Source organism: Vidua macroura, chromosome 1, assembly GCF_024509145.1.
Source record: "Vidua macroura isolate BioBank_ID:100142 chromosome 1, ASM2450914v1, whole genome shotgun sequence".
NCBI lineage: Eukaryota > Metazoa > Chordata > Aves > Passeriformes > Viduidae > Vidua > Vidua macroura.
The window spans coordinates 142,272,503-142,287,119 of record NC_071571.1 but is presented as its reverse complement, the minus strand read 5'-3'; the positions used below and the strand labels follow the sequence as shown (position 1 = coordinate 142,287,119).

General features: G+C 40.7%; 1 protein-coding gene across 2 annotated transcripts; it reads left to right on the top strand.

Annotated features, from left to right (window-relative positions):
- Window positions 1-3: 3 nt before the first annotated feature.
- Window positions 4-10,506, top strand: ZHX1 (zinc fingers and homeoboxes 1). 2 transcript variants are annotated; one of them, XM_053980187.1, is made up of 2 exons: window positions 4-3,273; window positions 9,645-10,506. In XM_053980187.1, exon 1 carries the CDS (start codon window positions 106-108, stop codon window positions 2,728-2,730), a length of 2,625 nt encoding a protein of 874 aa, XP_053836162.1. In that variant the 5' UTR covers window positions 4-105; the 3' UTR covers window positions 2,731-3,273; window positions 9,645-10,506. The 2 variants fall into 2 exon arrangements, with proteins under 2 accessions (XP_053836162.1, XP_053836153.1); XM_053980178.1 differs by having other exon boundaries at window positions 9,039-10,506.
- The last annotated feature ends 4,111 nt before the right edge of the window (window positions 10,507-14,617 follow it).

Genomic DNA, 14,617 nt, shown 5'->3' with positions numbered 1-14,617 from the left:
CAAAAGCCATTATTATTATTATTTTATTATTATTATTATTAATCAAGAAGAGCTTGAAGCTAAGTCTATATCTGACCAGTCGTTATCATTTTCACAGTAACAGTCATGGCAAGTAAACGAAAATCAACAACACCCTGCATGGTCTTAGCCAATGAGCAGGATCCAGATCTAGAAATGGTGTCAGACTTGGAGGAAGGACCACCTGTGCTCACACCAGCAGATAACCCTACAGCAGAGGGTGTAACAAGTGATGAGGATGTTCATGAGTGTGTGGATTCAGACAATAAGAAAAACACAAATAAAGTAGAAGGTGGTTATGAGTGTAAATACTGTACTTTTCAGACTCCAGATCTCAATATGTTTACTTTTCATGTGGATTCAGAACACCCCAACGTAGTATTAAATTCATCCTACGTTTGTTTAGAATGTAATTTCCTTACCAAAAGATATGATGCCCTCTCAGAACATAATTTGAAGCACCACCCTGGAGAGGAGAATTTTAAATTGACTATGGTGAAACGTAATAACCAGACAATCTTTGAACAGACAGTAAATGATCTCACTTTCGATGGGAGTTTTGTTAGAGAAGAAAATGCTGGACAGGCTGACTCTTCTGAGGTCCCCTCATCAGGGATCTCCATTAGCAAAACTCCTATCATGAAAATGATGAAAAGCAAACCTGAGGCTAAACGTATTGCTGTTTTCCACAATACAGTTGATGACATTCCTGGTGAAGAAAAGGGAACTGAAAATGAGCCAAACTCTGAAGATGTAGTAGAAAACCCCCCACTGGCAGTTTCTGAATCAAAACCAAACCATTCAGTGGTGTGCAGTGCAACAGATGTGGCTGGGGCAGTAGTGACCCCGGCACCAGTGCTTCAGCCTGGGGTGGCACAGGTTATAACAGCTGTTACAGCTCCACAGAATTCTAACCTGATTCCAAAAGTACTAATACCTGTAAATAGCATTCCAGCCTATAACACTGCTTTGGATAACAATCCTCTTTTGCTTAACACCTACAACAAATTCCCATATCCAACCATGTCAGAAATCACTGTTCTTTCCTCTCAAGCTAAGTACACAGAAGAACAGATTAAAATATGGTTTTCTGCCCAGCGTCTGAAACATGGAGTGAGTTGGACGCCAGAGGAGGTGGAGGAAGCAAGGAGGAAACAATTTAATGGCACGGTGCATACTGTGCCACAGACAATTACCGTTATTCCAGCACACATTTCGGCCTCTAGCAATGGTTTACCTTCAATTTTACAGACATGCCAAATAGTTGGTCAGCCAGGACTTGTTCTCACTCAAGTTGCAGGTACAAATACATTACCAGTAACAGCCCCAATAGCTTTGACTGTAGCAGGAGTCCCAAACCAAACACAGTTACAGAAGAGTCAGATTCACAGTGCTCAGCCTATTGCAGAAACCAAACAAGTAGCTGCCATTCCAGCCCCTCAGCCTATCAAAAATGAATCCACACTGATGAATCCTGACTCCTTTGGCATCCGAGCAAAAAAAACTAAGGAACAACTGGCAGAATTGAAAGTCAGCTACCTTAAAAACCAGTTTCCTCAAGACTCAGAAATTGTTAGGCTTATGAAAATAACAGGCCTCACTAAAGGAGAGATCAAAAAGTGGTTCAGTGATACACGCTACAATCAGAGAAACTCAAAGAATAATCATGGGATTCATCTCAACAGTGATTCATGTGCCACCATTGTTATTGATTCAAGTGATGAAATGAATGAATCTCCAACAGGAGTCACTCCACAGAGCAAGCCATCTTGGGGTACTTTTCCTGATTTCACCCCACAGAAATTCAAAGAGAAGACTTCTGAACAGCTGCAAGTCCTCCAAGCAAGTTTTCTTAATAACCCTGTCCTTACTGAGGAAGAGATGAATAGATTAAGAGCCCAAACAAAACTGACCAGGAGAGAGATTGATGCCTGGTTTATAGAAAAAAGGAAATCAAATGTCTTGAAGGAAGAGGGAGCTGACATGAATGAAAGCAATGCTGGCAGCTCTAAAGAGGAGTCTGGAGAAACATCTGTGGGAGATGGAGCAGCAGGAACAAAATCAGGGTGTTCTACTTCAAGCAAAATAGGCAAAAAATCACCAGAGCAGTTGCACATGCTCAAAAGTTCCTTTGTCCGTACTCAGTGGCCATCTCCACAAGAATACAACAAGCTGGCAGAAGAAACTGGGCTTCCAAGGTCAGAAATTGTGAGCTGGTTTGGAGATACTCGCTATGCCTGGAAAAATGGTGGATTGAAATGGTATTACTATTACCAGAGTGCCAGTGCAAACAGTCTGAATGGCCAAGGCTTTGCAAGGAAGAGAGGGAGAGGAAGACCAAAAGGGAGGGGGAGAGGGAGACCTCGGGGGAGGCCTCGGGGAAGCAAGAGGTTAAATTGCTGGGACAGAGGTGTATCTGTCATAAAATTTAAAACTGGAACAGCAATCCTGAAGGACTATTATATGAAGCACAAATTCCTTAATGAGCAAGACCTTGATGAACTGGTAGCCAAATCTCACATGGGATATGAGCAGGTCAGAGAATGGTTTGCAGAAAGGCAAAGAAGATTAGAACTTGGAATAGAGCTGTTTGATGAGAATGAGGAGGAAGATGAAATGCTGGATGATCAGGAGGATGAGGAAGAAACAGATGATAGTGATACTTGGGAACCCCCCAGACATGTTAAACGTAAACTTTCAAAAACAGACTGATGTACAATTTGGAATTTGGGGGCCAAAAACCTATGAATTAGGTTTGATGTTATGGTGAAGAGCCAAATGATTTTTCATGGCCTTCAGTTTAGCAAGCAGCTGCTTAGCATCTTCCTTCCACATAAGAGTACCTGGGCAAGATGCTGCCTGTGCAGGCAAGAACTGTTTGCTTTGTTGCTACAAGAGATGAACATCCTCAGGCCTGGCCTGGGACAGGGGGTTACAAATCAGATCAAGTTCAGCTCCTTCTTTTCCACACTACCGATGGGAAGGTTCATGTTCATCATACACGTGACTGCTTCTCAATATTTAATTGCCTTATGTTGTTTAATTCCAAAAAAAACAGACACTTTTTTGTTGTTGTTGTTGCTGTAAGAGAACATTGCCTGCTTGTGAAGGAGGAAAACACAAAAACATTAGATGTCTTTTTGCAAACATCACTTCATCTGAAAGGTTTCAAGGCCTGGGTTTATTTCTTAAGGAAAGCATTGAGAGCAAAAGAGAAGGGGAAAAGTGTGACAAAAGGAACCAATGAACCTAGGGGTGAGGATTGATTGGTTTCAGAAAATAAGGTGATATCTGCACCTTTTGCATTATCTTTGGAGTGTTTTGGGTTTACAGAATTTGGACTGAAGTGTTCCTTGTTGAAAATTATGAGCTAACTGAATGAGTCTGATGCTAGAAGATGCTTTTTGTTACAGTCAGTGTAATCAATGTATCCTACATCAGTCTAATTTAAATGCCTGACAGACTTGATGCAGTTAATAGTAACACTCACTTCTACCTTGTGCTTTCTTTCCTTTGTTGGAAATGGTAAAGAAGTATCTATATTTAAAAAAAAAAAAAAGTAATTTTTTTGAAATTTGACACTAAGTTTTAAGGTTAACAAAAGACAAAAACTGCCTAAAAGTTGTTCAGAGTTGCCTAGGGGTTTGTAAGAATACAGAGATGAAAAACATCTTTTGGTGCTAGTAAGAAAGGTTTTCGAGTAAGTTGTGGCAATGACATGGTGTTGAATTCACAAAAAAAATGAAGTTATATGGCTTTTAGATGCTTAGTAACTACAAACACGTTACTGTTGAATTGTTCTTCAGTGATAACCCAGTTGAGTGATTTGTGGGCAGGTTTAAAAGTAAAACATCCTAATTTAACTCACCACTGTGCTGATTGCTCCTAGGACTGCTGGGTGAACACACTTACTTCTGGAGGTGGTTTGATCTGCCCAAACTGAACTCCAGAAGTAGTTTAATCTGATACAAAACATTCCCATCTTAAATAAGTGTATATAAAATAGGAAAAAAAAAAACCTATTTGGTCTCAATACTGTGAAGTTATAGTGCAGTTTGAATTAGCAACTTAAAAGAATGGGCCAAATTCACACAAATTTAGTTTAGGCAGATGTTTGGCATTCTAGAGAACTGTTACTCTGAGGAAGAGTAGTTTATATTTTTGCTACTGCCAGCATGCATTTTTAGGGATAAGTTACTTTATATTTAGATGTCAAAAGATGGTGATGAATTGGTGCTGCTGTCACCAGCATTGTCTGCCTTTACATTGGCACTAATGGATACTAGCAATCTCCTTTTGCACATCTGACAGCATCTTCTCTGTATGCTTCTGCATCTGATGACTGATGAGGACAGATTAGTGCAGAGAAAATGGGACCTAATGTCTCCCCATCTCCAAGAACCTATGCTAGAATTTTAGAATTAGTCTTTCTTTTGGACTGTGATAATTCAAAAAAACCCAAGAAAGCCCTTTTAGTAATTATTTTCTGAAGCAGAGGAGTCCATGTTGGATCAGGTTTTCATATCTGATTGTGGCTGAAGCCCAGGCTAAAGTAAGAAAGGGAGTAATGTCTGACAAAAAATGTTGTTACCCTCCCAGACCTTCCGCCCTGGACTCTTGTAGCTGCCCTTCTGCTCACAGATTGAATAAGCTCCCTGAGCTCCAGGAGGATGTTTCATAGGAAAGCCATTTACTGGGTTACCTCTTCTGACTGTTTTAAGATTACTGGGGAGAAAAAGGCAATAGCTTATGGTATATGTCATGAATTTGATGATGAAACTATTCCCTGGCTTCCAAGGCTCAGGTTGGTGAGACACAAAGTGGCCAGCATTGCTAGAGAGGAATAGCCGAGAATCCCTCATTTTAACTTTGGAGTGGAGCAGAAGCAACCCCATGTTGTCAGCATATTTCATGGGATTGTTTATGACTCTGCATGTGAGGTGGTACAAGAGAGATCAAAATCTGCCCTTTTCAGCATGGGGCTGGGAAGGATTCTCATTTGTGTGGTAATAGTGTGAATGATGGTAATAGTGTGCTGTTGTAGATGCCAGCGGATACAAGAAAGAGTCACGCTAGCTTCAAGCTCTGTTGGGAATACAGGGTCAAAAATCTGTGCTTGCTGAGTAGGAAAGAACAAAGCTAGAAGGAAAATCGCTATTTTTAAGTTTCCAAAAATATTAAACCAAATCCTTGGGAATATGCCTCTAGCAAGCAAAATCTGGAGTTGCCTTAATCCTTGAAGTTGACCCAGAATTAATTTTCTTTAAAAAAACCCAAAACAGCCAAGCAGCTTGTCCAAATAAATATCTCCATTTTTGTTAGCAGAGCCTTATTTAGGTTAGCTAGGAATTCTGTCTTTAAAAATGGGGGGAAATACAAAGATCCAAGTTAATTACGTGATTGAACTGGGATATTTTCCACTTTGGCAGTGTTCTATTATATAATACTCAGCTACAAAGGTAGGCCTTAGCACATCTGGTCTGAAAAACACAGGAAGAGGAAATACATTGTTTATCAGACTCAATATAGTTGGATTGGAGGTCTTCTTTCAGTAGAATGGTCAGAGACAGTGGCTGATGCATACTGGGCCAGATTCTCAGTTGCTGTAAATACTAAAGTTCCATGTATTCCACCGGTTATACTGGTATTTACAGCCCAGTGAGAAAATTATCTCTTTGCAGAACATAAAATTGAAATTAAACCATGTGCTGTGAACCAGCTAATGAGAGATGCAGAGTCTACACATAGCATGTTGAGCTGCATGCACATTTTAAGCCTTTCAGTTGTACCAAGGATGAGGAAAATCTGGGTGGGTTCAGCCTGAAGACAGAAGTTGTATGCATTCATTATTGTCCATAGTCTGACAGTTATTCCTGTTTGAGGAGTCCATTAATTACCAGTGTGTTTCATGTTTACAGCATGTGTATATTTGCACTGGGAGAGAGGCAAACTCCTTCCAGAGGCCTCCCGTGTCAGGACTGACAGAGGAAGCACTGGAAGGTGTTGTGGTCAGTTGTACCTCTGATTTGTGGTCATGGCTGGTGGGAACTCAAAACTTCTGGTAACAGTGGTTTAGCCCAGATTCATCTCAGCCACCCTTAGGCTGCTGTGGGCACTGTATAGTCATCAAGAGAAACAGGGATGGCCTGGGGAGTGGGAAGGATATGGCACCTTCTCATTCTACCAATCCCTAGAAACTCCCTGAACCTAAGCACATCAACAAGTGTCTTAATTTATTATGATTCTGAGCACCTCTGTGCTCATCAGCAGTGCACCCCTGCAAGCCTGGCTCCCTCTTACAGCTTATGCACACTTCCAAGGTGTTTTGGAAGCCGTTTGGACTGAGTTATGTTGGCAGTTAGAAAGGAAGGGAAAGAAGATACATCTGCCCAGGAGTGAGTGTTCATGTGACTTTCTTGATTTTCCTGCCTGGTAAGGACTGTGTCTAGATGAACCTGTGGTATGTTTTCTGTATTTCTGTGGAGCTTCACCTCTTAGATTATGAGCCAGGCTTCAGTAATTGTCACTGACACTGTGACAAAGAAACTCTGATCTTGCTTAGATCTTATCTCTGGGTAGCTGGTTTCTCAGTCTTCTTTGGGACCACTACATCAGAATTCAGTTGTGAACATCAGTTCCTTTAGAGCTAAGCTAGTGCATTTCTCTTCATCTACTGTTTCTGCCAGGACTACCTGCTCTCATAGTGCCAGTTTTGCTGCCTCTGGAATTCAACTAAAGAGAGAATACAGATAATCCTGTGCCAGAATGGAGAGGGAAAAGAGCTGAAAGACAGAATGCAGTGGGGACCGGGGACAACCTCCACCATCACAGTGTCGTCCTGCTTCATGGCATGTTTCACCCTCGCTTCCGACTGCAGTGAAAGAGCACAGTTCCATCTTAAACACTGCTGTCTTCCCAGTATCACCTCTCAATGACCCCAAAGTTAGTATTGGAATAAAGAAAGTCAGGCCTATATTCCCCTGGAGGTTTGAATGAACTAACAGTGCTGGCTTGTAAGAAGTGAACAGAAGGGAAAACGCAGAAGCTCGAAGGCTCTGACTTTTGCTTGCCCTGCAGAATTTACTTTTCTAGAAGTTGATAAGCAAAACAAGTTTAACTCCTTCTGTTCTGACAGAAGGAGTAAATTATTACAGTCACTCCTTTTTAGCACATAGAAATCTCTACTTTGTCTGAAAGCAAAGAGGAAAGATACCTAGTACCTGATTATTAGAATTTAGTGTATTATCTCTAATACACTGTAGTAAGTGAGGCCGTGCCTTTTTTAACCTTGTCTGGTACCATGCTGAAAACTGCTTTTTCATTACATTATGAACTGTAATTCATAATTCAGAGTTACTGACTGTAACTTTGATTATTGGGAAACACATGCAGTGACATGAAATCATTTTCTAATGGATTATTTGCTCACCTTGAACAAAAGCAGATTTTCTCATCAAGAAATGCTTGAGGCAGGCAAATGCACTCATTTCCCCTCTACAGAGCAAGAAAGGGTTTCTGGATCCCATACAAAGTGATTCATGGCTGTACACGGTCCCCATAGGCCAGAAAGCCCAAAGATGCAGACATTCTCCTCCTCCGTTTTCCTCTGAAATGAGAGCACAGCAGTAACTCTTGACAGCTGATCTCTGGCTGCTGAGTAACCAGGCTGTGGTTTAAGGTGGGGAGTGTTTTCCCTTTTGCACTTAACGGAGTATTCAGGCTGGATGTCAGTATTTGCTTCTGTAAGTATGGCAGTGCCGATTTGCATCCTCCACCTGAGTCCAATACCTGTCTATATTCATATCTCCCAAGGAGAGAAGATAATCTTTAAGCTTCTGTAGTGTTAAATATCCCTGCCCTAACCTGAAGGCACAAAAGTAGAGTGCAATTAAATATAACTATTTTCTTTAATTTATTTTTTGCTTTGAAAACAATTTTGCTTGCATTTGGTAGTAATAGAGAGATAGTATCAATGACTAGAGAAGAGTAGAACTTTAAGAATTGTTTATAATACCTGGAATGATGGTGTAAATTAAAGATGGAAAGGGCTAGTAGAGGATTCAGTTCCCTACACTGAACAGTGCTGGGTTATGTCTGTATTCTCCATCCAGTTTGTGGTATCCTAGGATAAGTAGATTTACCAAGAAGCATGACACAAACTTATCAGGTCAAGTTACTTGATGTTTGCTGATGTATTAAAATTCTGTAGGAAAATGTTTTGAAATAAGAATTTCAACAGAAAGTGAAAAATCCCCTTAATGGCTACTAACACACAATAACTCGAATTTCTGCATTTTTTCCCCCACTTATAAAAAGGGATATTTTGAAGCACAGGTGGGTTATAGCCAGTATTTCCAGGTTTAATGGTTGGAGTTCTTGGGGATTTTTCTCCTTCTGTGGTGAAGAGCATCTGCACCTTTTCAGTGAACAGTTGTTGCAAAACCAACTCACACAACATTATAAAATGTAGAGGGATAACTGAGCATTCTGTAGCACTTTTCATGAATTAAGGTGGGATTTGTCTTACGCTTTTGATGTCTGCACTGGGGCAAGACACTGTAAGTAGTCAGCACAGCAAGGAATGCAAACCTGCTCATCCTGCATGCCTGGAGTCACTCAGAGGAACTGCATCCCAGCTCCATTGACTTACCCTGACTTACAGGCAGCCACTGACACTGCAGACATCTGACATTACAGAGAGAGATCTTCTGGCTGGATTGCAGCACTGATCTTTGTGTTGTGCTTAGCAGTGGTACTGACCTCTGCTTCCAACTTGATGCTTGTTGGGAAATGAGGCCTCTTTTTTTTCTTTTTTTATTTAGAGCAGGTAGCACTACAGTGGTGGATAAAGTAACTGATCCTTGGTTATAATACTGTGGCATAAAAATGCTTTGGGTTTTATCACGTATTTTAGAGATAAAGTTACTCTGTGAACATTGGACTGTGCATAACCTAGAATGTGTTAGGACACATAATATTTGTGTCCCAGTTGATTAAAGTATTTCCTTATGCTTGTTCAGTACTAGATACCTATCATGAAATTGTCCCTAAAGAATCTGCTAGAATGACAGAAGAGTCAAGTCCTCATCTATGCTATGAAATGATCAACCACAGGAGCTCTGCTGTGATTTCAGAATGTTCCCCCCATCTTCCAGTTTCAGCTTACAGAAGTATTTCCAGCCCTGCATAGTTGGCTATCTGCATGTACGCTTACAGTCTGTACAGAAATGCACTAAAATGAGTTGCCCTACCTGGGAAGGCTTTATATTGTATAGAAAATGTGGCACTAGGTACTGCTCTTCAAGTGCACAGGAGAGTTAACAGGTGTCAGTCTCGTTTACAGAAATGATGGCGCTTTGCAATTTTCTATAATATATTGCAATATATTTAAATGTCCTGTTTGACATGTGAAATGAAATTAAGTTAATGCATTGTTATGTATTTGAAGTATGAGGAAGATGATTCACTAACGACCAGCAAGGTTTTTAGAAAGGTGTCCAGTATGTAGCTGTCTGTGTGATCTGTCTGGTGTACGTGATATTAAAGGAAGCAACAATGCTGTCACTGTTTAGAATGAAGAGTTTCTTTTGAATGATGCAATAGCTTACAATGTCTTTCCTTTGTAGCTGCCCAGTGTGGTGAAGGGGAAGCAATTCTTGAAAAATTTCAAGATAACTGGTTAACTGTGAATGGGCCTAATCTTTCGTGAAACCAAGAAAATTTTTGGACACACACAGGACTTGAATACTCAAAAGGATTGGAACTTAGTGTTGTGCCAAAGCTAAACTACTGCAGGTGGCAGTTCTGCACTGTAAATAGAAGACTGATTAAAAGACAGCTTGTAAAGAAAAAAAATCAAATTTTAATACAGTACATTTTTATTCTGATACATGATGGAAACATTCAGTTTTAAACCTTTTTTGAAGAGGCTTCAGTGACCACTAGATTTTGTCCTCTTATATTTTGTTTGGCCTAATACTATATGTTTTAGTAAGATGGGCTTTATTGCCTGTGTTCTTTGATATGTGATTAAGCTTATAGCTTTGAGTGACCAAACATTTTACAGAGTAAAAGTTCTTAGAAACAGTATAATGTAACTGATATTTCTGTGTCTTATTTATCAGGCTCTGCACAAACTTGGAAAGTTGTGCTGGACTTGTACAACTCGTATATGGGAACGCAGCATACTTCTGGATATTACAAACCTAAGCCTTTGTGGCTGTATGGATCTTGTCTTTGGATTTATTTTTGTTATTTTTTTTGAGGCACAGAAATGAATGGATGCTGCTGTAAAATATTTGTATTATTGCCATTATTTCTTTCTGTAGCAATTATTGCTTTTGCTTCAACAGATAAAGAAAATAAATCAGAGATAGAAAAATCCTAAAGACGCTGGTAGAAGAAAGGATCATGTGAGAACTTCTGAAAATAAACTTTGTACCAAAAATTTGAAAACAGAAATAATGGAATAAATGTCTCCTTACTGAGTGTGTGTGGTTTTAAGAGGTGGTGTGGAAACCAAGAATCATGTCTATATGAAAATGTCACAAATCAGACCTTCTCAAATATCATTTTCCCTGTTACACAAAACAGAATTTCACTAATTCCTCAGATGCACTGAATTTGGAGAACTGACTTGGCTGAACAGCCAGTGTGAGGTCAGCTTCACGTATGAGTCAGTACAGCTGCTCATTGCTGAGCTGTTGTGCCGTGTCAGCTGCCCTGGGACGTTCACGGGATTTTTCTCATTAGGGCAGATGCTTTTTTTTATGGCATTTAAAATATTCAGGGTGGGAAGAGTAGGGGTGAGTAGGAACCACCTCCTCACTGAAGTCCCTGTCAGTTGGACAGGCTGCTGTAACCTGTGTCTTTTCCTGAGATGAGAAGGGTCTGAGGAAAGAGCTGCTGTTGAGCTCTGTCCTCCGGGGAGCCCAGGCTGCCGTCACTCACAGCCGCTCCCTGCCGGAGGCAGTGGCACTGTCTTGCTTTGGTGTGATTCATGACACCATCTATTCCAGCTGTTGAGCTGCAACCGGAGGAACTCGAGTCTGAGATTTTCCTGCAGGACCTGGCATTGTGCTTACACATGTATCCCCAGCAAAGAAAAAGATGTTTAAAGCAAGAGAGTCGTTCCTGTGCTGTAGTTAATGTCAGTCTGAAAAATGACATCTCTAGCTGAAGTAGTGACCTAAGCACAGGACCAGAGATGAGCACGAGGTGTCACCACAGCTTGGTGTTTGGCCAAATAGTTTTACTCGTTTGGGTAAAAAAGAATGCTTTTTCAAGAATCCATCAGCTAATAAGGGAGTTACAAGAAGCACCGGATTATGCATACAGTCACCTTTTTCTAAAGGTATCTTTTGTTTACAGAGTTACCAGCAATTCCAAAATGCTGCAATTCAGTAGATACTTTCACAAGAGATCAGCTGGCCTTGTGAGTTGTTTTGCCTTTCCAATCTCCTTCCCAGCATCTTTCAGCTTACATTTGTTTTCACAATAATACTATCAACTACTATTTTTCCAAATTTAAAATACCAAGCCACTTTGTGTACTGCCTTTTTTCCTTTGTATGCCAGAAAGTCCTCTCTATAATTTGTTCCCTGTGGGCTTGGTATTGCTTTGAAATACTGCTGGTGGAGGTCCCTAATCTCAGACAGATGGTGGTTTCTAACATTTTTGTTGGTCAAATGACTTGTTGCACTTCAAATACTGTAAAATGAAATATCTGAATATATGTTTCTGATGCTATTATTGGAACTACTAGCATTGTGACTAATTTCTCTCCCATATGTGTTTCTTTACAGGTTCAGTGCTGAGCTGATCTTCATTACCTTAAAATATTTGGTAGAAGAAAGAAAAGATGGAAAAAGGGAATGAAAGTGTGTGTCACACGTAGTTGATTTGTGTCTTTGGGTGAAAATAAGGTCAATGTTGGCAGTAATTCTCCTCTTGGTGATCTTCAGTTTTCCTAAGTGAGAGCCAAAAGGAAAAACCGTAACTTCAGCAAAGCCTGTCTTAAGGGACTAACAAGGAAGAGAGCCCACAAAATAGCCTGTAATAACGACATGTTCTGAACCAGAGATGGTACAAATAGTATTGCAATTGTAACTGCTCTCAGTTCTGGAGTTTCCAGCAGCTGGCCAGAGCCTCCAGATGAAGTCCAGCTGTAGGAATTTCTGTGCAATTTCTGGGCACCCACAACATGCAGAACTGGAGCCCCACAGATGCCCTGTTATGGAAGGGGTTCATAATTTTCCCTAGATACACCACAGTGTTAAAAACTGCATCACTGATGCAGTTAAAATGTAAGTTTTACAGTTTTCTTTGCTCTAAATGCATTTCACATGCAATTATTGGGGGAAGGGAGCAATTGTGGGCAAAGTCCATCCTGGATTTCTGCATTTTGTTTGCATGTGTTCATTGAGCAGTGCTTTCCCTCTGCTGTGACTCACTTCCTTCAGGCACTGCTACTTGTATAAGGCAATAAGAAGACATAGAAGCTGAATTTAATAGCAGTTGCCACTAGTCCTCTCCAGCAGTGCAAAAGATGTATGGGAAACAAGGCACTGCAGAATCAACAGTTTGGTTGTTTCCCATGTGGAGGCAGCCTCCACGTATGGAAAAACAGAGCAAGGCCTGAAAAAACCTGTGAGTTGCGAGGGTCATTGGAGGACAGGTCTGAAGCCCTGAGTGTATTTCTTCAGTGTAGTTTATTTTTTTCTAATTCTTTTGATTTGTTTGTCTTTGTTCTTGCTAGACAGAGATATTGTAGTAAGTCAGCTCAGTTTATTCAGTGTTGTTACAAAAAAGGTCTTAAATGGTGTCCTAGAAGAGTTGCCACCAGTGCTGCTTGGTCCTGCCCAGTCCTGAAAACTGCAGTAGGAAAGTTTTTACCCAGAGAAGTAACAAATCCACTGTGGTCTCTGTGGCCTGGTTTCATCATAAGTAGCAATTAAGCAACAAGCATAGCAGTGGTCAGGGCAAGTTAATGAGTTTTCAGAAAAACTGATAAAACTGAAGAAAAGGTGTAGAAGAAGGTATAGAAACCTCACCATGCCCAACCCTGGGACGCTGTTGGCTGTTTTTCCAGTTAGAGCAGTAGATTGGCAATGCCAGCCTTTGCCATGACTTTTGTATTCACAGACCATCAAGGTACAACCTCAGTGCTTGCACTACATGGCTGAGTGAAGCAGTTCAGACACATGATCGTATCAGTACTGGAGATGTGTGAGCTTCCCTGGGAAGTTCACTGCTTTAGGATTCTTTCTAGCACTTGATCACTTTCTTCCTTCTATCTTTCCAGAAAGCTTTTTTGCTCTTTTCAACAGTTTTCTGGTCAAACCCAAGGGTGTACTCATTCTCCTCATCATTTATCCTACTAGACAGAAAATAATTGCAAAACCCATTAATAGCTGAACACATCTGTGTGCAGTGCACCCTTTTGGCAATAACAACTTTATTGGGCTTTGTGAGGCCTGAGGGAGAGGGAATATGGCCTAGTTAATATGTCTTGCCAAGGGCTTGAAAGGTTGCACTGTCTTAAGGTAGAGCAGGCAAATGAATCCTCTTTCGGGGGATGCATCTTCTCCTGTCTGTCCTAAGAACCCCTAGGAATCTTTTGACTTCTGTTAACAATGAACAGTTCACTCTCTTTGATTTCCACAATGCTCGCCTCACCTCCCCACTCAATTTTTGTTGCATCAAACTAGAACTAGAATTTACTGTCATCATTGTAAATTATGCTAGAGTTCATCTGAGCTCATCAGAGCTTTTTTTTTGTTTGCAGTTTGTAGTAGTGATAACCTCTGTCTGCCTCAAACCATGAAATTTTATTTGTATTACCCTCCTAGTAGTCATGGACAACATCCCCTTATGTGTGACATCATGCAAAGAAGATGAAAGATGGTTTCTGCTGTAAAGACCTTTTAATCTAAATAAAAGGTAAGAGACAAGGACACAGTGAGACAATGTCAGCAAATAAAGAGCTGCTCTTCTTCTCCTTTCATGAATGTGTTTAGGGAAGAGCATATGTTATGACTATCCAACAAGAAAACTAATCTTCCCTCAAGGTATGAATATTTCACAATGTCTGGAAGAATCCACTTAATTCAAGAGCCACCCCATCCTTTGAGGAATGCTGCCTGTGGGCCTTACTTGGCCTCTTCATTACAAGCAGCTCTTTTGCTTTGAGAACTACTCTCTCTTCGTTTTTTTTCCAAAGGCAGCTGTTTGCCAGTATATTTTAATAAAGCCATGTGAGCTGCATTATTCCTGGCCAATGTGTGTGGGTAGTGCCTACCAAGATAGGGCCCTAGCTGCCAACTGAGGTTTCTTGTTTCTGGTGTGTGTGCTTGATGGGCTCTGAAGCCTTTGTGGTGTGTCTGTGCTGGCATAAGAACCATGTGGCTAGGACCCATGGAGGCTATCACAATACAAGTAACAACATCAGTAATTAAAGAAACATTGGAGGAGGATTCTTATGAATTAATTTTGCCTCAGAGTGGACAGGGAAATGGGGAGAAGAAGGGCGTTAGACAAACTCTGTCCTCCATGCTGCATTTCTTTTCCTGGCCAGAAGATTCAGGCAATAGGACAGCGT